The sequence below is a fragment of the Macaca nemestrina genome, chromosome X (assembly GCF_043159975.1).
Source record: "Macaca nemestrina isolate mMacNem1 chromosome X, mMacNem.hap1, whole genome shotgun sequence".
Lineage (NCBI taxonomy): Eukaryota > Metazoa > Chordata > Mammalia > Primates > Cercopithecidae > Macaca > Macaca nemestrina.
Window position 1 is genome coordinate 880719 of NC_092145.1, and position 27114 is coordinate 907832.

General features: G+C 40.6%; 1 protein-coding gene and 1 pseudogene across 4 annotated transcripts in view; both read left to right on the forward strand.

The window, feature by feature from the left end:
* Positions 1–27114, forward strand: part of LOC105468354 (coagulation factor VIII) — a 200953-nt gene that overhangs the window by 15098 nt on the left and 158741 nt on the right. For all 4 annotated transcript variants that reach the window (XR_979452.3, XM_011718454.3, XM_011718453.3 and 1 more), the window contains exons 2-4: positions 14831–14952; positions 17323–17445; positions 25998–26210. Coding sequence is in view for 3 of the 4 variants with exons in the window: in XM_011718454.3 (XP_011716756.2) it covers positions 14831–14952; positions 17323–17445; positions 25998–26210 (458 nt within the window). In the remaining variant the exon portion in view is untranslated. The remainder of the gene's footprint in view (positions 1–14830; positions 14953–17322; positions 17446–25997; positions 26211–27114) is intronic.
* Positions 21687–25939, forward strand: LOC105468355 (selenide, water dikinase 1 pseudogene; annotated as a pseudogene).

Here is a 27114-nt window from a genome sequence, read left to right on the forward strand (position 1 = left end):
AGATGACCTGGCTGCCAAATATATTCTCCTCTGTCTCCATTGTGTAATGTCAGCCCTTCCTCCTGATGATCAGGGTTGGTTACTCTTGCCAGAATAGTGACTCTTTTCCTTACCTCTTGGTCTCTTAATAGTGATCTGAAGTAATATGATGGAAACCATAGTTTCAAGTTTAATGAGACTCTTGATGTGTCCATTGGTGGGCGTATTCCCCTTTTAAGAACCAGTACTTCTAAACTCTCAGAGCCCAGAGTTGGGATAAGAGGCATAGTTTCCCTAATTGGGTCACTGGGAGTGATGGTAGTGTGAGGCTTGTCCTACTTCCAGTCCTTGTTTCCCAAAACCATATATTTTACTTAGGAACACATGGCACTAAATGATGGCCGTTGATGTAGAGTACATACTGCATCCTGGAGGATGGTGCCTTATTCTTAAGGGTATTATGTCTAAGCTAGTGCCTCAGCTGTGCCCTCAACAAGCTGTCCTACTACTCTATCAGGTGGGTAGCTTCTGGGTAGTGGATTCCATGGTCATGTATCTTCTTGCTTTAAAGTAGTTCTCTTGGTGTGATGCAATGTTATGTAAGATGAAATATTCTGTGAGGCCTTGAATGGTGGTGTTTATTGAGGCTCACCAAGCGACTGAATGATTTTCTTGAGAAATGGTGACATATCAGAGTCTTAGCTTTGGTCTCTGTTACTGACAAGTTGAATGTTAACATCAGTAGCTAGATCTGTATTGATGAGTCCATGATGTTGGGCCCATGCATAGCCTCTGCCATGGCTCCTCCATTCATACATCCATTTTGCAATAATTGGGGTACCAACAGCAGAGGCTGGTGAGCATCAAGTGGCTAAGTCATTCAGTCTACTTGGTTGTTTAGTGCTGTTTCTGTGGCTGATGTTCTTTATTCATTCTGTAATGCATGTCCTTTGTAGATTCAATTTCCTTCTCTCTGAACAACTTCTTTGGATATTTATTGAAAGGCAGGTCTACTGGCAATAAATTCCTTCAATTTTTGTTGTCTGAGAAAGTTTTTATTTCTCCTTCATTTTTGAAGGATACTTTCACAGAGTTCAGAATGTTAGGTTGGTTGTTTTTTTCTTTCCCTCAACACTTTAATGTGTCACTGCACTCTTTTTGTTTTTACGGTTTCTGAGGCGAAGTTGGATGTAATTTTTATCTTTGCTCCTCTGTAGATAAAGTATTTTTCCCCATCTGGTTTCTTACAACATGTTTTGTCTTTGATTTTCTGGAGTTCGAATATAATATGCCTAGGTGTAGGGGTTTTTTATTTGTTTGTTCATTTGCATCCATCTTTTTTTTTTTTTTTTTTTTTTTTGAGATGGAGCCTCACTCTCTTGCCCAGGATGGAGTGCAGTGGCACGAACTCGGCTCACTGCAATCTCCGTCTTCCGGGTTCACACCATTCTCCTGCCTCAGCCTCCCAAATAGCTGGGACTACAGGCACCTGCTACCACGTCCGGCTAACTTTTTTTGGATTTTTTAGTAGAGACGGGGTTTCACTGTGTTAGCCAGGATGGTCTCGATCTCCTGACCTCGTGATCCACCCACCTCGGCCTCCCAAAGTGCTGAGATTACAGACATGAGCCACTGCGCCCAGCTGCATCCATATTCTTTGGTATTCTCTGAGCTTCCTGAATCTGTGGTATGGTGTCTTGTGTCTGCCATTAATTTGGGGGAACTTCTCAGTCATTACTGCTTTAAAAATTTGCTTGTATTCATTTCTGCAGTCTTCTTCTGGCGTTTCCATTTGTAACATGTGTATGTTACAACTTTTGTAGTTGCTGTTCCACAGTTTTTGGACATTCTGGACCCATGCATAGCCTCTTCCATGGGTTTTTTTGTTTGTTTGTTTTGTTTTGTTTTTTTTTTTTTGGTGTGTTTTCGTTTTTGTTTTTGTTTTTTCAGTCTTATTCTCTTTGCTTTTCAGTTTTGGAAGTTTCTATTGTCATATCCTCAAGCTCAGAGATTCTTTCCTCAGTCATGTCTTGTCTACCAATGAGCCCATCAAAGACATTCTTCATCTCTGTTGCAGTGTTTTTGATCTGTAGCCTTTCTTTTTTATTCTGTCTTAGAATTTCCATCTTTTTCCTTACAATATACATCTGTCATTGCACATTGTCTACTTTTTACATTAAAACCCTTAGCATATTAATCATAGTTTAAAAAATTCCTGGTCTGATAATTATGACATTCCTGCCATATTTGACTCTGGTTCTGATGCTTGCTTGTTCAGTCTCTTCAAATTTTGTAGGTTTTGCCCTTTAGTATGCCATGTAATTTCTTGTTAAAAGGTGGACATGATGTGCTGGGTAAGAAGAACTTCAGTAAATAGGCCTGTAGTGATGTGGTGGTATTGTAGTGGGAGGGAAAGTGTTCTATAATCCTATGGATTAGGTTTCAGTCTTTGGGTGAGCCTGTGCCCCTGAACTATGCCCTTCATCGGTGCTTCTCTGATTTCCCAAACCCCCGTAGGTTGTACAAGATAGCTAGAAGGGGATGGAGTTGGATATTTGCTTTTCCCTAAGTAGGTTAGGCTCTGATATAAGAGCAGAATGTTTTGGCATATTTCAAATGGTTACTTCTCCCTTGTTCCTGCCAGAAACACAGGGATTTTTCTTCAGTATTTATTATGAGGACCTGGTAGAGCTCCTAGAGGTAAAACTCACAACAGCATGGGAACCCATCTATTACTGGGTCCCCTGAGGGTTTTTTTTTTTTCAGTCCATAGCAGCTGGTTTAGTTGTTGAATAGGTAATACACTTCCATGGTTTAAAAATAGAAAAACATACAGAAGGTGTCTAGTGATAAGCTCCTCCCAGCTCCTGTTCCTGTTGTTATGTTGTCAGACCCCAAAATATAACCACTGTTATGGATTCCCTGTGCATTTTTCTAGAGTTTTTTTCTTTCTTTCTTTTCTTTTTTTTTAAATTATACTTTAAACTCTAGGGTATATGTGCACAACGTGCAGGTTTGTTATGTATGTATACATGTGCCATGTTGGTGTGCTGCACCCATTAACTTGTCATTTACATTAGGTATATCTCCTAATGCTATCCCTCCCCCCTCTCCCCACCCCACAACAGGCCCTGGTGTGTGATGTTCCCCTTCCTATGTCCAAGTGATCTCATTGTTCAGTTCCCGCCTATGAGTGAGAACATGTGGTGTGTGGTTTTCTGTCCTTGTGATAGTTTGCTGAGAATGATGGTTTCCAGCTGCATCCATGTCCCTCCCTACAAAGGACATGAACTCATCCTTTTTTATGGCTGCATAGTATTCCATGGTGTATATGTGCCACATTTTCTTAATCCAGTCTATCATTGATGGACATTTGGGCTGGTTCCAAGTCTTTGCTATTGTGAATAGTGCCGCAATAAACATACGTGTGCATGTGTTTTTATAGCAGCATGATTTATAATCCTTTGGGTATATACCCAGTAATGGGATGGCTGGGTCAAATGGTATTTCTAGTTCTAGATCCTTGAGGAATCGCCACACTGTCTTCCACAATGCTTGAACTGGTTTACAGTCCCACCAACAGTGTTCCTATTTCTCCACATCCTCTCCAGCACCTGTTGTTTCCTGACTTTTTAATGACCGCCATTCTAACTGGTGTGAGATGGTATCTCATTGTGGTTTTGATTTGCATTTCTCTAATGACCAGTGATGTGAGCATTTTTTTATGTGTCTGTTGGCTGCATAAATGTCTTCTTTTGAGAAGTGTCTGTTCATATCCTTTGCCCACTTTTTGATGGGGTTGTTTTTTTCTTGTAAATTTATTTGAGTTCTTTGTAGGTTCTGGATATTAGCCCTTTGTCAGATGAGTAGATTGCAAAAATTTTCTCCCATTCTGTAGGTTGCCTGCTCACTCTGATGGTAGTTTCTTTTGCTGTGCACAAACTCTTTAGTTTAATGAGATCCCATTTGTCAATTTTGGCTTTTGTTGCCATTGCTTTTGGTGTTTTAGACATGAAGTCCTTGCCCATGCCTATGTCCTGAATGGTATATTGCCTAGGTTTTCTTCTAGGGTTTTTATGGTTTTAGGTCTAACATTTAAGTCTCTAATCCATCTTGAATTAATTTTTGTATAAGGTGTAAAGAAGGGATCCAATTTGAGCTATCTACATATGACTAGCCAGTTTTCCCAGCACCATTTATTAAATAGGAAATCCTTTCCCCATTTCTTGTTTTTGTCAGGTTTGTCAAAGATCAGATGACTGTAGATGTGTGGTATTATTTCTGAGGGCTTTGTTCTGTTCCATTGGTCTATATCTCTGTTTTGGTACCAGTACCATGCTGTTTTGATTACTGTAGCCTTGTAGTATAGTTTGAAGTCAGGTAGTGTGATACCTCCAGCTTTATTCTTTTGGATTAGGATTGTCTTGGCAATGTAGGCTCTTTTTTGGTTCCATATGAACTTTAAAGTAGTTTTTTCCAATTCTGTGAAGAAAGTCATTGGTAGCTTAATGGGGATGGCATTGAATCTATAAATTACCTTGGACAGTATGGCCATTTTCACGATATTGATTCTTCCTATTCATGAGCATGGAATGTTCTTCCATTTGTTTGTGTCCTCTTTTATTTCATTGAGCAGGGGTTTGTAGTTCTCCTTGAAGAGGTCCTTCACATCCCTTGTAAGTTGGATTCCTAGTATTTTATTCTCTTTGAAGCAATTGTGAATGGGAGTTCACTCATGATTTGACTCTCTGTTTGTCTGTTATTGGTGTATAAGAATGCTTGTGTATTTTGCACATTAATTTTGTATCCTGAGACTTTGCTGAAGTTGCTTATCAGATTAAGGAGATTTTGGACTGAGACGATTGTAAATATACAATCATGTCATCTGCAAAGAGGGAAAATTTGACTTCCTCTTTTCCTAATTGAATATTCTTTATTTCTTTCTCCTGCCTGATTGCCCTGGGCAGAACTTTCAACACTGTGTTGAATAGGAGTGGTGAGAGAGGGCATCCCTGTCTTGTGCCAGTTTTCAAAGGGAATGCTTCCAGTTTTTGCCCATTCAGTATGATATTGGCTGTGGGTTTGTCATAAATAGCTCTTATTATTTTGAGATACGTTCCATCAATACCAAATTTATTGAGAGTTTTTAGCATGAAGGCCTGTTGAATTTTTTCAAAGGCCTTTTCTGCATCTATTGAGATAATCATGTGGTTTTTGTCTTTGGTTCTGTTTATGCTGCATTTTGTTTATTGATTTGCATATGTTGAACCAACCTTGCATCCCAGAGATGAAGCCCACTTGATCGTGGTGGATAAGCTTTTTGATGTGCTGCTGGATTCGGTTTGCCAGTATTTTATTGAGGATTTTTGCATCAATGATCATCAGGGATATTCTCTTTTTTGTTTTATCTTTGCCAGACTTTGGTATCAGGATGATGTTGGCCTCATAAAATGAGTTAGGGAGGATTCCCTCTTTTTCTATTGATTGGAATAGTTTCAGAAGGAATGGTACCAGCTCCTCCTTGTACCTCTGGTAGAATTCGGCTGTGAATCTGTCTGGTCCTGGACTTTTTTTGGTTGGTAGACTATTAATTATTGCCTCAATTTCAGAGCCTGCTATTGGTCTATTCAGGGATTCAACTTCTTCCTGGTTTAGTCTTGGGAGAGTGTAAGTGTCCAGGAATTTATCCGTTTCTTCTAGATTTTCTAGTTTATTTGCGTAGAGGTGTTTATAGTATTCTCTGATGGTAGTTTGTATTTCTGTGGGGTTGGTGATATCCCGTTTATCATTTTTTATTGCGTCTATTTGATTCTTCTCTCTTTTCTTCTTTATTAGTCTTGCTAGCGGTCTATCAATTTTGTTGATCTTTTCAAAAAACCAGCTCCTGGATTCATTGATTTTTTTGAAGAGTTTTTGTGTCTCTATCTCCTTCAGTTCTGCTCTGATCTTAGTTATTTCTTGCCTTCTGCTAGCTTTTGAATGTGTTTGCTCTTGCTTCCCTAGTTCTTTTAATTGTGATGTTAGGGTGTCAGTTTTAGATCTTTCCTGCTTTCTCTTGTGGGCGTTTAGTGCTGTAAATTTCCCTCGACACATTGCTTTAAGTGTGTCCCAGAGATTCTGGTATGTTGTATCTCTGTTCTCCTTGGTTTCAAAGAACATCTTTATTTCTGCCTTCATTTTGTTATGTACCCAGTAGTCAATTCACGAGCAGGTTGTTCAGTTTCCATGTAGTTGAGTGGTTTTGAGTGAGTTTTTAAATCCTGAGTTCTAGTTTGATTGCATTGTGGCCTGAGAGACAGTTTGTTATAATTTCTGTTCTTTACATTTGCTGAGGAGTGCTTTACTTCCAACTATGTGGTCAATTTTGGAATAAGTGCGATGTGGTGCTGAGAAGAATGTATGTTCTGTTGATTTGGGGTGGAGAGTTCTGTAGATGTCTATTAGGTCTGCTTGGTGCAGAGCTGAGTTCAATTCCTGGATATCCTTTTTAACATTCTGTCTCGTTGATCTGTCTAATGTTAACAGTGGGGTGTTAAAGTCTCCCCTTATTATTGTGTGGGAGTCTAAGTCGCTTTGTAAGTCTCTAAGGACTTGCTTTATGAATCGGGGTGCTCCTGTATTGGGTGCATATATATTTAGGATAGTTAGCTCTTCTTGTGGAATTGATCCCTTTACCCTTATGTAATGGCCTTCTTTGTCTCTTTTGATCTTTGTTGGTTTAAAGTCTGTTTTATCTGAGACTAGGATTGCAACCTGTGCCTTTTTTTGTTTTCCATTTGCTTGGTAGATCTTCCTCTATCCCTTGAGCCTATGTGTGTCTCTGCATGTGAGATGGGTCTCCTGAATACAGCACACTGATGGGTCTTGATTCTTTATCCAATTTGCCAGTCTGTGTCTTTTAATTGGAGCATTTAGCCCATTTACTTTTAAGTTTAATATTGTTATGTCTGAATTTGGTCCCATCATTATGATGTTAGCTGGTTATTTTGCTTGTTAGTTGACGCAGTTTCTTCCTAGCATTGGTTACTGAAGCTTGTGCATTTGTCATATAGTTCTCATGCCATGGTTTTCAGCTCTATCAGGTCATTTAAGGACTTCTCTACATTGGTTATTCTAGTTAGCCATTTATCTAATCTTTTTTCAAGGTTTTTAGCTTCTTTGCAATGGGTTTGAACTTCCTCCTTTAGCTCGGAGAAGTTTGATTGTCTGAAGCTTTCTTCTCTCAACTGGTCAAAGTCATTCTCCATCCAGCTTTGTTCCATTGCTGGCGAGGAGCGGCATTCCTTTGGAGGGACAGAGGCACTCTGATTTTTAGAATTTTGGGCTTTTCTGCACTGCTTTTTCCCTATCTTTGTGGTTTTATCCGCCTTTGGTCTTTGATGATGGTGACATACAGATGGGGTTTTGGTGTGGATGTCCTTTCTGTTTGTTAGGTTTCCTTCTAACAGTCAGGACCGTCAGCTGCAGGTCTGTTGGAGTTTTCTTGAGGTCCACTCCAGACCCTGTTTGCCTGGGTATCGGTGGAGGCTGCAGAAGAGGGAATATTGCTGAACAGCAATTGTTGCTGCCTGATCATTCCTCTGGAAGCTTCATCTCAGAGGGGTATCCGGCCATTTGAGGTGTGTTGTGTCCGTCTGCCCCTAATTGGGGGTGTCTCCCAGTTAGGCTACTTGGGTGTCAGGGACCCACTTGAGCAGGCAGTCTGTCCATTCTCAGATCTCAAACTCTGTGCTGGAAGAACCACTACTCTCTTCAAAGCTGTTAGACAGGAACATTTACATCTGCAGAGGTTTCTGCTGCCTTTTGTTTGGCTATGCCCTGTCCCCAGAGATGGAGTCTACAGAGGCAGGCAGGCCTCCTTGAGCTGTGGTGGGCTCCACCCAGATCGAGCTTCCAGGCCGCTTTGTTTACCTACTTAAGCCTCAGAAATGGCGGGCACCCCTCCCCCAACATCCCTGCCGCCTTGCTGTTAGATCTCAGACTGCTGTGCTAGCAATGAGGGAGGCTCCATGGGCATGGGACCCTCCGAGCCAGGCGCAGGATATAATCTCCTGGTGTGCCATTTGCTAAGACCCTTGGAAAAGCACAGTATTAGGGTGGGAGTGACCCGATTTTCCAGGTGCTGTGTGTCACGGTTTCTGTTGGCTAGGAAAGGGAATTCCCTTCCCCCTTGCGATTGCTGGGTGAGGCTATGCCTTGCCCTGCTTCGGCTCTCACTCGTTGGGCTGCACCCACTGTCCTGCACCCACTGTCCGACACACCCCAGTGAGATGAACCTGGTACCTCAGTTGGAAATGCAGAAATCGCCTGTCTTCTGTGTTGCTCACACTGGGAGCTGTAGCCAGGAGCCGTTCCTATTTGGCCATCTTGGAACCTTTTCTTTCTTTCTTTTTTTTTTTAAATGGATTCTTGCTCTGTCACCCAGGCTGGAGTGCAGTTGTGTGATCTCAGCTCACTACAACCTCTGCCTCCCAGGCTCAAGCAATTCTCCTGCCTCAGACTCCCAAATAGCTGGGATTATAAACACATGCCACCACTCCCCACTAATTTTTGTACTTTTGGTGGAGACAGGGTATCACCATGTTGGCCAGGCTGGTCTTGAACTCCTGACCTCAAGTGATTGAGCTGCCTCCCAAAGTGCTGGGATTACAGGCATGAGCCACCATGCCCGCCCCCCTCCTCAATGGAGTTTTAAACTCTCAGACTTGTCCACACTGAGCTTGCAGCAATTTGTCAATTACAGTTCAGGTTTTCCTACCCTGATGCTGGTTCCCATGGAAGTTTCTGTGCTTAGGTTTTGGCTTCAGTAAGTTGTGATTCTCTGTATTCACCTGTCTTTCCAATGTGTGGGGGCAGCAGATTGACCTGTGACCTCACTTCTCTGGCTTATCTGAAGAAGAGTTGTTGATTTTTCAGTTTATTCAGCTTTTTACTTGTTAAGACGGAGTAGCACCTTCTAAGCTCCTTACATGCCAGACTGGAAACCAGAAGTCTGATTGTCTACTTTTTAAGTATGTTGCCTTTTCAAAATTAAAAATTACTCACACCAATCGTTCTCAAACTTTTCCAAAAAATGTAAGAGGGAACATCTCTCAACTCATTCTATGAGGTCAGCACTACCCTGATCCCAAAGCCAGACAGAGACATTATGAGAAAACAAAAACAAAAACAAAACAAACAAACAAAAACTACAGGCCGGTATCTCTTATCATGCAAAAATCCTCAACAAAATACTAGCAAATCAAGTCCAGGAGCATATTAAAAGGATTATGCAGCATGACTACATGGGATTTACTCCTGGAATGCAAGGATGTTTTAATATACAAAAATCAGTCAATGTGATCCTACCACATTAACAGAACGAAGGACAAAATGTGATTATCTCAATTGATGCAGAAAAATCTTTTGACAAAATTCAATACCCTTTCATGATGATAACACTCAACAAACTAGGAATAAAAGGAAACTATATCAACATAGTACGAACCATATGTGAAAAACCCACAGCGAACATCATACTCAATGGTGAAAAACTGAAAGCTTTTCCTCTAAGATCAGGAACAAGACAAGGATGACCCCTTTCACCACTTCTACTCAACATAGTGCTGGAAGTCCTAGTCAGAGCAATTAGGGAAGAAAAAGAAATAAAATACATCCAAACTGGAAAGGAAGAAGCAAAATTATCTCTGTTCACAGATGATGTAATCATTTTTGTAGAAAACCCTAACAATCACACATACAGACAGAAACACACACATACACACATACCACTGTTAGAACTAGTCAATCAATTCAACAGAGTAGCAGGATACAAAGTCAACACAAAAAAATAAATTGTGGCTGGGCATGGTGGCTCACACCTGTAATCCTGCACTTTGGGAGGTCAAGGCAGGAAGTTTGTTTGAGGCCAAGAGTTGGAGATCAGCCTGGGCAACATAGCAAGACCCTGTCTCAAAAAATTTAAAAAAAGATTAGCCAGAGGTGGTGGTGCAAGTCTGTAGTCCCAGTTACTTGGGAGGCTAAGGTGGGAGGATCACTTGAGCTCAAGAGTTCAAGGCTGCAGTAAAGCTATGATTGTGCCACTGCACTCCAGTGACAGACCATGACCCTCTATCCTAAAAAAAGTAAATAAAAATTTAAAACATCAGTTGCATTTATATGCACCAAAAATGAACACTTCAAAGGAAATTAAGGAAATAATTCCACCTACAATAGCATATAAAAGAATAAAATACTTAGGAATTAACCTAACCAAGGAGGTGAAACACTTGTGCAATGAAAACAACAAAATATTCCTGAAGGAAATTAAAGGAAACATAAATGAATTGAAAGACATCCTGTGTTAATGGATTGGAAGACAGTATTGTTAAGGTGTCAATATTGTTAAGATGTCAATTTATAGATTTAATGCAATCTCTATCAAAATTCCTGTGACATTTCTTGCAGAAATAGAAAAACTCACGCAAAAATTCATATAGAATCTCAAGGGGCCGGGCATGGTGGTTCATGCCTATAATCCTAGCACTTTCGGAGGCCAAGGCGGGTGGATCACGAGGTCAGGAGATCGAAACCATCCTGGCTAACACAGTGAAACCCTGTCTCTACTAAAAACACAAAACATTAGCCGGGTGTGGTGGTGGGAGGAGGCTGAGGCAGGAGAAGGGCATGAACCCAGGAGGTGGAGCTTGCAGTGAGCCGAGATCACGCCATTGCACTCCAACCTGGGTGACAGAGCAAGACTCTGTCTCAAAAAAAAAAAAAGAAAAGAAAAGAAAAAGGACACTGAATAGCCAAAATAACTCTAAAAAGAACAAAGTTAAAGGACTCATATTTCTTGATTTCAAAACTTACTACAAAGCTACAGTAATCAAAACAGTGTGGTACTGGCATAAAGATAGACATATAGACCAATGGAATAGAATAAGGAGTCCAGAAATAAGCCCTTTTGTATATGGCCAAATGATCTTCTACAAGGGTGCCAAGACCATTCAATAGGAAAACAATAGTCTTCAACAAACAGTGCTGGGAAAACTGGTTATCTACATGAAAAAGAATGAAGTTGAACCCTTATCTAACACCATATAAAAATTAACTCAAAATGGATCCATTACCTAAATGTAAGACCTAAAATTATAAAACTGTCAGGAGAAAACATAGGGCAAAACTTTGTGACATTGGATTTGGCAATGACTGTTTGGATATGACACCAAAGGCATAGGCAATGAAAGAAAAACACAAATTGGACTTCATGAAAAAATTTTAAATTTGTTCATCAAAAGACACCATCAGCAGAGTTAAAAGACAACCCATAGAATGGGAGAAAATCTTTGCAAATCATATAAGAGATTACTATCCAGAATATATGGAGAACTCCTAAAACTCGACAACAAGAAAGCAGACAACCTGATTTAAAAATGGGCAAAGGACTTGAGTAGGCATTCCTCCAAAGAAGATATACAAATGGCCAATAAGTACATGAAAAGATGCTCAACATCACCAATCATTAGAGAAATATAAATCAAAACTACAAAGAGATACCGCCTCACACCCATTAGGATGGCTACTACCAAAACTAAAACAGAAAATAATGAGTGTTGGTGAGGATGTGGAGAAATTGGAACCTTTGTGCACTGTTGGGAATGTAAAAATGGTACAGCTGCTGTGGAAAACAATAGGGCAGTTTCTCAAAAAATTAAACAGAATTACCATATGATCCAGCAACTGGACTTCTGGCTATATATGCAAAAGAACTGAAATGGGGTCTTAAAGAGATATTTATACATCAATTGTATTAGGGTTCTTCAATGAAACAGATCCAAGAGTGTGTGTGTGGGTGTGTGTGTGTATATATATATGTGTGTGTGTGTGTCTGTGTGTGTGTGTGGTAAAAATACAGGGTTCAAGTCAGAAGGCAGAACCAAGAATGCTTATGTCCAAGGGCAGAAGATAGATGTCCCAGTTCAAACAGGGAAAGTGAATTTGCCCTTCCTCTGTCTTTTTGTTCTATTCAGGCCCTCAGTGGAATGGATAATGCCCACCCACATTGGTGAGAGTGATCTTCTTTACAAATTCAAATGCTATTCTCTTCTGGAAACATCGTCACAGACATACCTAGAAATACTGTTTTACCATGTATCTGAGCATGTCTTAGCCCAGTCAAGTTGACATATAAAATTAACCATCATATCCATGTTCATAAGCAGCATTATTCACAATAGCTAAAATGTAGAAGTCCTGCAAGTGTCTATTGACAGATGAATGGATACACACAAAGCATTACAAAAGAAGGAAATTCTGACACATGCTACGACATAGATGAACCTTGAGTATATTATGCTAAGTGAAATAAGCCAGTCACAAAAAGACAAATGCTGTATGATTCCACTTATATTGGGTACTTTGAGTAGTCACAATCATACAGAAAGTAGAATGGTAGATGCCAGAGACTGGGGGAGGTGAGAGTTATTATTTAATGTTTATACAGTTTCAGTTTGCAACATAAAATTAATTCTGGAGGTGAATGGGAGAATATTACACATGTTTTCTTTTTTGAGATGGGATCTCACTCTGTTGCCCAGGCTGGAGTACAGTTTTGCGATCATAGCTCACTGCAGCCTCAACCATCTGAGAGCTCAAGTGATCCTCCCACCACAGGCGCCAAAGTAGCTAAGACCACAGGTGCACACCACCACGCCTGGCTAATATTATTTGTAGAGGCCAGGTATTGCTATGTTGCCCAGGCTGGTGTTGAACTCCTGGGCTCAAGTGATCCTTCTGCCCTGGCCTCCCAAAGTACTGGGATTACAGGTGTGTGCCACCACACCTGGCCAGAATATTTAATACTACTGAACTGTACATTTAAACATGGTTAGGCTGGGCGTGGTGCCTCACGCCTATAGTCCCAGCACTTTGGGAGGCCAAGGAGGGTGAATTGCTTGAGCCCAGGAGTTTGACACCAGCCTGGGCAACATGGTGAAACCCTGTCTCTACAAAAAAATTAGCTAGGCATGGTGGCGCACGCCTGTAGTCCCAGCTACTCTGGCGGCTGAGGCGGGAGGATCGCTCGAACCTGGGAGGCGGATCTCGCCACTGCACTCCAGCCTGAGCGACCAAGTGAGACCCTGTCAAAAAAAAAAAAAAAAAAGATTAAGATAGTAAATTTTATGTGTATTTTACCACGATTATTAAAACTGAAATCCCCATGGGTCACTGATTTACCAATTTAGCTATTTTCACCATTTTTAGATTGTATTTTCCTTCTCTATCTCAGCATTCTGACTAAAGGAAAAGCAAACTTTCTTACAAGAATGAATGATTCTCCAGTGTGGCTGCTCCTGAAAGGAACAATGAGACTTTTGTTATTTCACCACAAGATTGAGAAAGAAATAAACAAGTGATAAATGCCCAGACCCCTTCTTACTCATTTCACATCCTGATGATCTGAGGCATGGTATGGCTTTTATTCCAAGCATGTGAATACTTACAATCAGAAACTCCCTCTCCTTTCCCTCACTTTATCATTATTGCCGTCATTTATGACAATGGAGGGAGTGTCTCGCTGGATGATATTTGGGGTTCTTTCTTCAGTAGTCCACCATACCGAGCGTTTATTTGTGCTGTTCTCCATCTTTCACATCTACCACTTTTCAAAAGCCCCTGAGAGTCAGTAAGACACGAGACTCAAAACAACTGCTTCACATCTAAGTGTATGTCTTTAAAAATCTCTCCTTTTCCATATTTATGTCTGATGTGTTTTGTTATGGCACAGTGGCATGTAGTATGTGGTTCATAAGTGAATCAATGTACATCTGTGGAGGGCGAATGCTCAATTTTAGATCTACACATGAAAGCTTTTTTTCCAGGGCAGGAGCCTTGCTTTCTCCGACTAAGCCCTTAATTACCCAAATGCCCGTGTGTTGTGCCTTTGGCTTGTTGAAATGATACCAATTGGTAAAATCCGATGGGAGATAAAAGTTAGATGTCCAGAAGCATAAAAGTCAGGAAGAGAGGCTCTTTGTGGCATAGAGAAAGCTGCAGAACTGCTCCATGGTGTGCAAAACTCATCAGCACATGAAACTAGTGAGTGGAGATAGTCACCTTCAACCACTTTGTAATTTCTACCAATTCACTTGGGGCCAGTGTCCCTTATTCACCAAGATTCACATTGGTCCTTTTGATTATTTGGCTTGAGGAGGCCCCTGACATGCTAAACTGTCACACAGGGAGAGAGGAAAAGTTGGGAACCAGCTTTCACTTAAAACGGCTTTGACAATGGAGGCAAATAATAACATTTTGGGAACATTTATATAAGTAATTATATAATTTCTGATTCAGTGGCTGGTTCATGAATAAATGAGTAATTGGGAGTATCTGAGTGGAGACAAGAATGAGCATTAATGTAGGACTGATTCTGAATTACAGCTCCTGGCACTAGTAGGTTTCAAGATACATAGTCTGCTGAAAGGTAATTCTCTCTGTGATATTCCTGGTATCCCTAAGGAGGGAAGTATAATTTTAGGTACATACTGACAAAATTTGAATACAGAGTACTTAGATGAAAGTTATAGCCTGTTTTAGAGATGAAATTGAAGGATGCAGTAGCTATTGCTTTGGCAAAGGATTTTTGGCTGATGCAGTGTATGGTTACCGATTTTATGATTCTTATCACATGACACCTAATGTGTCAGTTGACTTGTGAAAACAGTGTTTCAGTTTAATGGATGTTAGGGATTTATATACAACTTCAAATTTACCTCCTTGTTAATAGCAGAAAAGAGTAGTATGGAAGCATTACTTCCAGCTGCTTTTTGAAGCGTCCACCAAAATGAACGACTTTTTCCTTTCTTCACAGATTTCCTCCTAGAGTGCCAAGATCTTTTCCATTCAACACCTCAGTCATGTACAAAAAGACTGTGTTTGTAGAATTCACGGATCACCTTTTCAACATCGCTAAGCCAAGGCCACCTTGGATGGGTAATAAAAACAATGTTGAATGCTAATTATGAAATTGGGTATCTTATTTTCTATCACAGATTCCCCAATCTTGAGGTTGCAGTTAAAAAGTGCAGCTGCCAAAGAGAATGTTTCCCTAACTGCTACCTATAGGGAAATACACTGACTGCATTTTCTGTCTTTTTACTGGGCCATCTTCCTCTGCTTGGTCTATGCCAACTGCTTACCTCTACTTAGATGTCAAATAAAATATGTAACAGCATGTTATGATAGGATATTTTCTGTCCTAGAATTGTTGCTGAGAATTACAGGTGGGAAGTATCCCCTTATTCTAAAGAGAGGTATCAGCCTATCGATTTAGAACTTGTTCAGGTAATAGTCCAAAATTGGTTCTGCAACCCTTAGCCCCTGACTCACCTCCAACCTTGTATTTAAAAAAAGGCTGTGAACTTATGAAAAACTTTAGATTTGAATATTTCTTTGGAGAGCCTCTTTGGTGTTTTATGTGTTGCTTACCCCGTGGGGGATGGGAGGCCTGTCCCTCATGTCAAGTTATAATCAAGGAGACCTCGGGAGAACCACTTAGAAGACTGGACAAGGTACCTATGGAACTTGGGAGACACTGACTACTGCCTGGTTTTTATCTGGACAAATTTTCAAGGTCAGAGGCCAAAAGGGCTTCTGATGGAATAGCAGGGGGAGTGGGCTGTAGTGGGAGCTAACTGCACTACCACTGTTAGGTGTAAGGCCAGGAAGGTCACTGAATGGGACTTGTCTTACAAAGACTCTGTCTGAGAGGTCTTCCTGCCGGGGTTAGATAACCTCAACAGAAAAAGCCTGTGTGGGTTGTACTGCCAGAAGCAGAATCTGAGAGGAGAGATACAAGTGACCAGCAGGAGAAGGTATATCCCATGCTAAGATCAGGTGCAGTGGGGTGTCTCCATGTTGGCAGGGAGAGGTCTCCCAAGAACTCATAAGTTCCCTAAGAAAGAAAGGCAGAATTTTGGTATGTGTCACAACTAGGGAGTACTAATGCCACATTATCAAGAAAGAGTTTGTTGTTGTGCCTATTTTTTTTTACCTCCCCCCACCCTCCGTCCAGCCATCCTTCCCACTTGCTCCTACCATGGAGGGTCCAGAGGCAGAAAGGTGAGTTGGGGCGGAAGATGGGAAAGCAGCGAAGCTGCCAAAAAAATTAATTTTACATATTGCAAATTTCTGGGGCTGTCAGAACGTAGCTGCAGAAGGAAGGGGACTTGCAATTGCAGAAGACATCAAAAATTTGGTATTAGACTGGACTGGACTTGTTAGAACCTAAAAGTGATACTGTTGGTTAATATCTGAAGGTTACTGGAAAAGATTTGGGATCAGCCAAAGTGCAGGAAAAGGGAGATCTCACATAATGTAATTAAAAACAGTGGTCTAAGAAAAATAAGGCTATTTTATGTTTTTATCCCACTAAATCCAGTTCATTCAATACACTGTTTATAGGCATTTTATATTTAGTGTATTCATAAAGTAGAGCTCTTAATTTTCCTCTTGATTTTCTGTCATGGCCTTACTAACAACCCAGTTGCACAAGCCAAAATCATAGGAGTTTTCTTTGACTACTCTCTCTTTTTTTCTATCTCCAGCATCATATTTATGAGCAAGTCCTGTTGACTGTTACTCCAAAACAAGTTCCAAGTCTTCTTATTTCACTTCTTGTAAAATCCAAATTCATCCAAATTCCTGTGGCCTGCAAGGTCCTACATGTTATGTTTCCTTTTTGACCATATTTTCTGTTACTCCCCTGCTGATTCACTGTGCTTCAGCCACATTTTACTCGACTAGACCAAGCTTATTTCTGCCTCTGGACTTTTGCATTTGTTTTATCTGCTTGCAATGCTCTTCCACTAAATCTTTGAAAATCTTACTTCTTTTTCATTAGTCAGATCTCTACTCAAATGTCACCTCCTCAGAGATGCCCTTCCTGACTACTACACTGAAAGTATCCTCTACCTCCTGCCTCATCATTTTCTAGCAGACCACTATCTTTTATAATATTTATAACAACTTGAATTTTTCTTTTTCATTTTTTTATGTGATTAATATCTTGAGAATATGATCTCCATGATCTGTCCTGTTTGCTACTGCACCTCCAGTGCATAAGACAGTTCCTAGAATATAGTAGGAACTCTAGATGAATGAATGAATGAATTGAATGATTGCCAGAAATCTTTCCTCAGAGCAACCATAAGGTTAGGCTGATGTTGGCAAGCAAATACTACCTTTTATCAATAATTACAGGGGCATGCTTCTCCACTGTGACCTTGACTTTAACTTTTGTGATAACAGGTTTTCTGGAGTACTATCCCCAAGTGACCTTTGCTGGACATCTCATTCTTACAGGTCTGCTGGGTCCTACTATCCAGGCTGAGGTTTATGACACAGTGGTCATTACACTTAAGAACATGGCTTCCCATCCTGTCAGTCTTCATGCTGTTGGTGTATCCTACTGGAAAGCTTCTGAGGGTGAGTTAAATACCCTCCTATTGTCCTGTCATTCTAGGAATAGAACAGTGAGATGTGTGTGCTTTGTAATGGTGGCACACCTGGAGTTGGATCCATTCTCTTAAATACAAACTTACTGAAAAATAATAATAACAACAATAATGACTAATATGTATTGAGTTGAAGGTTGTACAGCTAATAAGTGGTGGAATCAGGATTCAAACCTAACTCCATCTAACTCCAGAACTTATACTTGGAACCACTGTGCTACAGTGCAGGCATTCATATAAATAATGTTGAATTTGGTTCATGTAACTGAAAAGTTCCATGGAGTCAGTCAAGTATGGCTGGATCCAAGGATTCAAGTGATACTCTCAGCATTGTGACCATTTTTCTCCCACCATCTCAGCTGGGCTGTCCTTTTTGTTTTCATTCTAAGGCAGGCTTTTCTAATATGATGGCAAAGATAGCCACTGGGAGCTCAAGGCTTATCTCATTCTTACAGATTGTGATCCAGGAGTGGGAAGCAAGCCTCTATCCCAGTATTTCTTGATGTTGAGTGGTATGGAAGAGTTAGAAAGCAAGAGGCAGCATCAGTCTCACCCAGTCCAATGACAATGGCCAGGATGATGGAGTTCTTCAGCACTCTCTTGAGAAAGGGTTCTGATAGAAGGAGCTGAAAACCATAATTCTCAGCAAACTATCGCAAGAACAGAAAACCAAACACCCCATGTTCTCACTCATAGGCGGGAATTGAACAATGAGAACACTTGGACACAGGAAGGGGAACATCACGCACCGGGGACTGTGGTGGAGTTGGGGGAGGGATAGCATTAGGAGATATAACTAATGTAAATGACAAGTTAATGGATGTAGCACACCAACATGACACACGTATACATATGTAACAAACTGAGAGACCTAGTGGTCTCCACACCAAGGACATATTGTTTTACGAAGCCCAATAGAGTTGCAGTGTTAGTTATTTGAGAGGTAGTTAAAGTTAATTTGCTTGTAGGGCATCTTGATTTGAGACAGACAACTATATTTTCCACCTCTATGAAAATATCTCCCTGAATTTCCAAATCTCCAAATTTTCTGCTTTACCTGGTCACACAGACCTCTTTGATACAAATGAACATGGTCTGGAGATTGATGTGGGCAAGCTAGAGTGCAAAAAGTGGGCAAAGGAAATGAACAGACACTTCTCAAAAGAAGACATTTATGCAGCCAACAGACACATGAAAAAATGCTCATCATCACTGGTCATCAGAGAAATGCAAATCAAAACCACAATGAGATACCATCTCACACCAGTTAGAATGGCGATCATTAAAAAAATCAGGAAACAACAGGTGCTGGAGAGGATGTGGAGAAATAGGAACGCTTTTACACTGTTGGTAGGACTGTAAACTAGTTCAACCATTGTGGAAGACAGTGTGGCGATTCCTCAAGGATCTAAAACTAGAAATACCATTTGACCCAGCCATCCCATTACTGGGTATATACCCAAAGGATTATAAATCATGCTGCTATAAAAACACATGCACACATATGTTTATTGCGGCACTATTCACAATAGCAAAGACTTGGAACCAAATTCTTTCAACTCTTTTAAGGTCCTAACTGAACATTATGTGTGTTTCTTAACATTTACTAGATCATAAATATCTCAAGATAGGGAAATTCGTCTTATTTATTGCTGTGTCCTTAGCATATAACATACTGCCTACCCTATAGTGGATACTCAATGCAAGAATGAGGGTGCAGTGGGCACCAGTCACTTTTTCTTCCTAAAATTAAACATTTCTCACCTGTGTACCCCCTCAGAATTGCTTTTCTGAATGTACTTCAAACAGAACCTGCCATTTTCTTAAAGCCCATGCCTCCCTGACCATAGCAATTAATCTAGGGGTGAGCAGTTGACACTGGTATCCCACCTCCTTGGCCACAGTTGATCAGTCCAGAGATGGGCACCTTACCCAAACTAGGCCAATGAGAGTACTTCCGCCAGCATTTTGAAATTTGTGAGAAAAAGGACCTACTATTACCAGGTAATCCTATACTTAGTGGATGGAGCCCAAATATATAATAAAATCAAGATTCTACTACTTCATATCTTGTGGGCCATGGATCTTATAGGAGTCTTAAGGGGGTGTTGGTCTTGTCCTTTTCATAGTTGCAGGCATGGTGCAAAGGCAGGACAACCTACCTTTATCTGCTCCTTCTATACTACTGATCCTACCCTAAACATGTAGGTGTATAATCAGAGACAGGAAGCCATGGCAAATCTGGAGGGTCTGGACTTGGCTATATCTTAAAGAGTTACATATAATCGTGGTTCAACATTGGTGAAATTTTCCAAAAATTGGTGGAGGGAAGAGTGGCCAATGCAATTTTATCTTTCTCTTTTCTGCTGACATCAGGGAGAGAGATAAGAGCTTTTAAAATCATAATTATGGGGAAATAATATTTTAAAGTCTAGCTCAAGTTAAACCCATCAGAAAAGGTAACACCTTTCAGGACCCCCAAATGGCCACATCTTATCCAATGAGGGGACACCAGCCATAGAGTCTATACTGCACACTTCAAATGGTAGCCACGAGCTATCAGGCACTTGAAATGTGGTGAGTCCTACTTGAGACATACTGTAAAATACACACCAGATATCAAAGGCTAAGTACAAAAAAGATGAAAAATATCTCATTCACTGTTTATAAATACGAGTTGAAATGCTTATATTTGGATATACTAGGTTAAATGAAATACATTATTAAAATAATTTCACCTATTTCTTTTTACTTTTCTTGATGTGACTACCAGAAAATTTAAAATTACATATGTGGTTTGCATTATATTTCTATTGAACAGCACTCATCTGTACATTTCCAGTGAAATGTTTAGCATATGTTGAAGTTACTGCTCCTGATGCAGTGGCTCATCTCAGATATGGCCAAGTTCTTCTGTCCAAGGAAAACTAGGTTCAACCCATTCCTGGAGAGGAAGAGACTCAAATCTTTCTGAGCTGGGTCACTTACCTTGGTTACATCTGTTCTCCACCTATTCTACCAACAACCAAACGGATGGACATAGCTGAAATAAAATCATGCAATCACACTGAATGATGTCTCACCTCAGGTGGGCCTTCAGCATTGAAGCATTCTACTGCTACATTTCATTCGACTGCTACATTTCCCCTAATCCACACATTCTTAGCTTCTTAGCTTTCACACATTCTTAGCTTCTCATCGAACCTCCAGCATGCGCTCCCGCCCCTGCCCCCACCACAATCTGAGCCTTAGGACAAAGGGTATTTTTTTCCTAATGAAATATTTCAAACAAAGATAGATACAGAAAATAATATAACAAACAAACAAACATGTGCCCATCACCTCACTTTGCCGGATGTTAACATTTTGTCATCTTTGCTTAATGTATTTTACAAAATTAAACATTTTACATACAGTCTGTAACCCTCCATGGGGCTGGCAGGAAAGGGTTCTCATTGTCAAAGTTCAAAGTAATTGATCATTGAAAAAATAATGATCGCATTAAAAGGAGCCCTTATATAATAGAGATATATATTGAAATACTCATAAATGAAATGACATCCTATCTAGGATTGACTTCAAACACATCCAGCTGATGTTACAATCATTGGGTGAATTGCTGATGTGGAATTTGACATTTGTATGGTGCCAAAATAATATCTCAGAGATTTCTTTTTGATTGCTACTGGAAATGTTAACTTTAGAATGGAGGTATCAGGCTAATCCACGGGTCAAATTTAGTGTCACTAAGGATGGGATGGCCAGATATTATCTGCCCCTGATATGGCACAATATGAAGGACTCAGCATCATCTTTGATGTATTTTAGCCAAAAAACTTACTTAACTTGAATCTAATCGGAACTTAGGTATATTCAATAACATGAGATATTCTACAGGACTGCAAGCCAACTTTCTTTCACTAAATGAGTGTCAGGAAAAAAGGGACTACTCCGTGTGGGCCTAAACAACCAGATGCAATGTGCAGTCTTAGGTTGAATTCTGATTTGGACCAACTAGCTACAAAGGATGCCTTTGAAGCAATTAAGACAATTTGAGGCGCGCCCACCGGCGGGAGCGCGGCGGCCCGGCTCCCGCAGGGCCGCGCCGAGCCAGGCGAGCCCCTGGGGCGCTCAGGCGCGGGCCTGCGCCGCAGCCGCGGGGCGCGGCGTTTTTATTCCGGCGACGCTTAAGGGAGCCCGGCCACGCCCGGTGCATTGTGGGAGCGGCCCGCGGCCCGTTTTCGGGAGGCGGCGGAGGGCGCAAAGTGAGCCGGTGGATCCATAAAGAACCCAGCCAACCCGCAGAGGTAGGGGAGGGGCTGAGCTGTGAGGAGAGCGGGGCCCAAGAACCATGTCTATGCGGGAGTCGTTTAACCCGAAAAGTTACGAATTGGACAAAAGCTTCCGGCTAACCAGATTCACTGAACTGAAGGGCACAGGCTGCAAAGTGCCCCAAGATGTCCTGCAAAAATTGCTGGAATCTTTACAAGAGAACCACTTCCAAGAAGATGAGCAGTTTCTGGGAGCCGTTATGCCAAGGCTTGGCATTGGAATGGATACTTGTGTCATTCCTTTGAGGCACGGTGGGCTTTCCTTGGTTCAAACCACAGATTACATTTACCCGATCGTAGACGACCCTTACATGATGGGCAGGATAGCATGTGCCAATGTCCTCAGTGACCTCTACACAACGGGGGTCACGGAATGTGACAATATGCTGATGCTCCTTGGAGTCGGTAATAAAATGACCGACAGGGAAAGGAATAAAGTGATGCCTCTGATTATCGAAGGTTTTAAAGACGCAGCTGAGGAAGCAGAAACGTCTGTAACAGGTGGCCAAACAGTACTAAACCCCTGGATTGTCCTGGGAGGAGTTGCTACCACTGTCTGTCAGCCCAATGAATTTATCATGCCAGACAATGCAGTGCCAGGGGACGTGTTGGTGTTGACAAAACCCCTGGGGACACAGGTGGCAGTGGCTGTGCACCAGTGGCTGGATATTCCTGAGAAATGGAATGAGATTAAACTAGTGATCACCCAAGAAGATGTAGAGCTGGCCTACCAGGAGGCAATGATGAACATGGCGAGGCTCAACAAGACAGCTGCAGGACTTATGCACACGTTCAGTGCCCACCCGGCCACTGACATCACGGGCTTCGGGATTTGGGGCCATGTGCAGAACCTGGTCAAGCAGCAGAGGAACGAGGTGTCGTTTGTAATTCACAGCCTCCCGGTGCTGGCCAAGATGGCTGCGGTGAGCAAAGCCTGTGGAAACATGTTCGGCCTCATGCACGGGACCTGCCCAGCGACCTCAGGCGGCCTTCTGATCTGTTTACCACGTGAGCAAGCAGCTCGGTTCTATGCAGAGATAAAGTCCCCCAAATATGGTGAAGGCCACCAAGCATGGATTATTGGGATTGTAGACAAGGACAACCGCACAACAAGAATGATAGACAAACCCCGGATCATCGAGGTCGCACCACAAGTGGCCACTCAAAAGGTGAATCCCACACCTGGGGCCACCTCTTAATCTAGACAGAAATAGTTGTTTGGTTTTGATTTTAAATAGATCTGTTTCCCTTACCACTTCAATTAAAGACTATAAACAACAAAAATCTCATTGTGTCTACACATCGGGGTGACCTTAGGTCTGTTTGTAAGTGGATACAATTAATAAAATCCATTGCCTTTTTTCCTGTTACATTAACTGAAGATGCACCTAATCTTGAGGCAGCCTCTGAGTTGAGAATTATATTGTTATCCAATACTGTTGATTCATTTTGAATCTTTAGACACTTATCTCTTGCCGCATAGGCTCTTTTTAAAGGTGCTTTCACATAGCACAGACATTACCAGTAGTCATGTCAAATAGCAGTTGGTGTCTTCATTTTATGTATATTTATCATATAAGTCTGATTTTTTTTTTTTTTAAGCGTCTTGAATGGTTTTCTGGAGAGCCAGCACTGGTAAGTGGCACATGATGGTATCCCAGTCATATCCTAGTCATAGGAGGGTTGCATGATTCCTTTGAGTGTTTGGTTTGAAAAGCCTAGTCTTGTCTCTCAAGAGCATCTTGAACCCAGAACATTCTCCAGTAGTGCATTCAGTTCAACATGGCAAGTGCTTCACTGCATGGAAAACCCTTTGAAGACAAAAAAGAAATCTTACTTCTTTTTTTGTAGCCTTCCTGATATTTACAGTAATATTAACTGTTTTATCAATAGCAAAAAAGGATACTTTTTGCAATGTAATTAGATGTTCTATAGTGCTACAAGGAATTGCCTTCCGAATGGAGGTTGATGTATAATACTCATTTATAATTCAATATATAATTATGCAAATAATTTTTAAATATAATCAATAATAAAGACTGTTCTGTGGATGGTAGTGTTTAATACATTTTATATTTTGTATAGTGATTTCAGGCCTTTTGTTTTCTTAAAATCAGCAGCTGTTTAGCCTAATTCTTAGCATTATTTTGTCCTTTGCGCCAGTACTTTTTTGTGCACCCTTTTCGTGATCTGTGTTAAAAACCTGCACTGCCAACGTTGCAGCTCAAACTTAAAACTTGTTATTCAAATAAATATTTAATTTTTTAAATTGCTCTTGTATAATCAGATGCCCCTTTTAGTATTATTTTAGAAGCATTGGGAGGGTTTTGCCTAAAGTACAATTTATGAGGAAAAACTAGATTTTAGTTTTATAAAACTTTTAAGTCTTTCATGGGACCTATATTTTCTTGAATTAAATTTTGTAGTTCTAGAATAAATAGGCAACCTAAAAAGGTGTTATCTGTGTTTCGTAAAGTGGAGGCTTCCTTATATTTTAACCTACTGAGCAAAGAGGAGGGATTCCTGTCACTAAGCACGAGGGCACTGGATCCTCGAGTGCCCACCTTCATGAGAGAAAAAGCAGCACATCCTGCATGTTTCTGGTGCTTCCAGCTCACAGGCATCAAAGCCGCACGTGTAAACTGACTTCTTGCCAAAGGAAATGACCCCTGGGAAGATCAAGCTCCTGGAAGGGGCTTTAACTCCGACGCGACCTCCTCTGGGAACCAGCGGGCAGGGCAGCCTTTATGCATGTGTAACTGGACCTCCACCCATAAGCATAGTGTGCAGTTTGGAAGAGCCTGCTATGGAACTGAAATTGGTTGGACATTTTATAGGAATTGATATACAGATGTTGGTCCTCAAAAGCTACAAACCAGTGGTCTGCAAAATAAAATGTGTTGGAAACCTCTGAGTAAAAACAAAAAAATTTTTGAATATTGCATTGATATTAGGTGATATTAACTGGATCGGGTGTGCTAGTGTCATTTTGTGTATGTGGGAAAATTTTTTTTAAAGATGACTTCTAAAGTATATAGGAGTGGACTGTCATGAAATTTGTAATGTACATTAAAATGCATCATCATAAAAAGTGTGTTGAAAGAAAAAAGTGAAAGTAGCAATGCAATTCCAAGAATAATTTTCTAATATCCACTCACAAAAACATTAAATTCTTTATATTAAACACATGAAAAATAACGCAAATATATCTATCTTTTAAGATTCATCTCAAATTCCGCCTCCATCAAGCATTACTGAAGAGTAGGAAGCTTGTTTACTGCTTTTTTTATCCACTGGGTTGCTCGCTCCATAAGCAGAGACTTCTATCTCGATCTTTATATTTTCAGCTTGTAACTGAGTCTGGTAAAGAATAAGAACTCAATAAATATTTGTGAATAAATAGGTGAATATTTCCACATGGTATTATAATTATATCTTTATATGTCTATGTCCCCCACCAAACATAGTGTTGTACCACTAGGAAAGAACAAAGTTTAAGAAATTTTCTTAAATCTCTCTTTCTTACCCTTTCCTGACCCTCACTAGTGCCTACCAAAGAGTCTGTGACAAAGTGTATTTGTTGTTGAATTGAATTAGGCAAAAAGATGCAATAATGGAAGCAATTTTATTATTTAACAGAATGTGGAGATCTCAACCAGAACCTAGTTTTTACTACTCATACTACGGTTAGTGATCTCAAGATCCTCTGGAATATATGAGGCTTCTCCCCATTTGTGGCTGCTACTTGTTAGTTTTTCAAATTAAGATGCAGAAAGTAGGCCAGAGGTGGCGGCTCACACCTGTAATCCCAGCACTTTGGGAGGCTGAAGTGGGTGGATCACAAGGTCAGGAGTTCAAGACCAGCCTGACCAATATGATGAAATTCTGTCTCTACTAAAAACACAAAATTAACCAGGCATGGTAGTGTGTGCCTGTAATCCTAGCTACTCGGGAGTCTGAGGCAGGAGAATCACTTGAATCTGGGAGGCGGAGGTTGCTGTGAGCCGAGATCGTGCCACAGCACTCCATCCTGGGCAACAGAGTGAGACTCCGTCTCAAAACAACAACAACAACAACAAAGATGCAAAAAGTCTGTTTCTTATGTAGAACCTATTGGTGACAGTAAACTTGACATGTTTCTTTAAGTGGACAATGGGTATAGAAAGGACAATTTTATTTCTTCCTGCTATAGGAGCTGAATATGATGATCAGACCAGTCAAAGGGAGAAAGAAGATGATAAAGTCTTTCCTGGTGGAAGCCATACATATGTCTGGCAGGTCCTGAAAGAGAATGGTCCGATGGCCTCTGACCCGCTGTGCCTTACCTACTCGTATCTTTCTCATGTGGACCTGGTAAAAGACTTGAATTCGGGCCTCATTGGAGCCCTACTAGTATGTAGAGAAGGTAAGTGTATGAAAGTGTATGATTGAGCTGAAATAAGCAGAGAAGTACAAAGAACTGAATCTATTTGTGTCCTTAACCTGAAAGAGGTTTCTTTACTCTAGCATCATGCTCATAGAAAGGAGAATAACCCAGTTTCTGAGAGAAGCAGATATGCATTCTATATAACCACAATAAATTCTAAGCTGGGATCAGGAGCAGCTGAGTTCCAGACTTCAATCTCTCTCCTCAAAGCATTGCTGTTTCCCTCTTCAAATCTGTGGGCTTTATCAGTAGTGATTTCTACCGTCCTCTGCCTTTTGCAAACATTGAGCTATGTTCCTCGAAAGCTTCATGAAGGTGAACACATATAGACTGGTTCAGGTGGTTAGTTTGTCATTTGCAGACCAAAAGTATATAAAAATCTAAGAAAAGTCAGCATTTATTTATATATGTTATTGAAAATTAATTAATTTGGATTGAATTAATATATTCTAAAATAATTCTAATCAAACCTGTTTTTAATTTATACCTTAGCATAAATTAAATTAGGGAAGTAAATTTTGCATAATTTGTTTTTCACCCTATTTTTTTATGGTGAAATCAGCTTCACTGTACCTTTTTCTTATTCCAGTTATATTTTACTGCATAACTCCACAATTTAGTGGCTTAAAACAACAACAATCACTTATTATCGCTCATGGTTTCTGTGGGTCTCATGGAATTTGGGAGTGTTTTGACTTGGTCTATCTAAGTGTGTCTCATGAGGGCTATAGTCAAACAGTGGCCAGAGCTGAAATCATCCCAGAGTTGACTTTATTCACATGTCTTTAACCTTGGCTTGATGGTACTGTCCACATGGTCTCTCTCACATGGGTCTTACAGGGTAGCCAGACTTCTTATATGGTCCTGAGAGAGCCCATTAGAA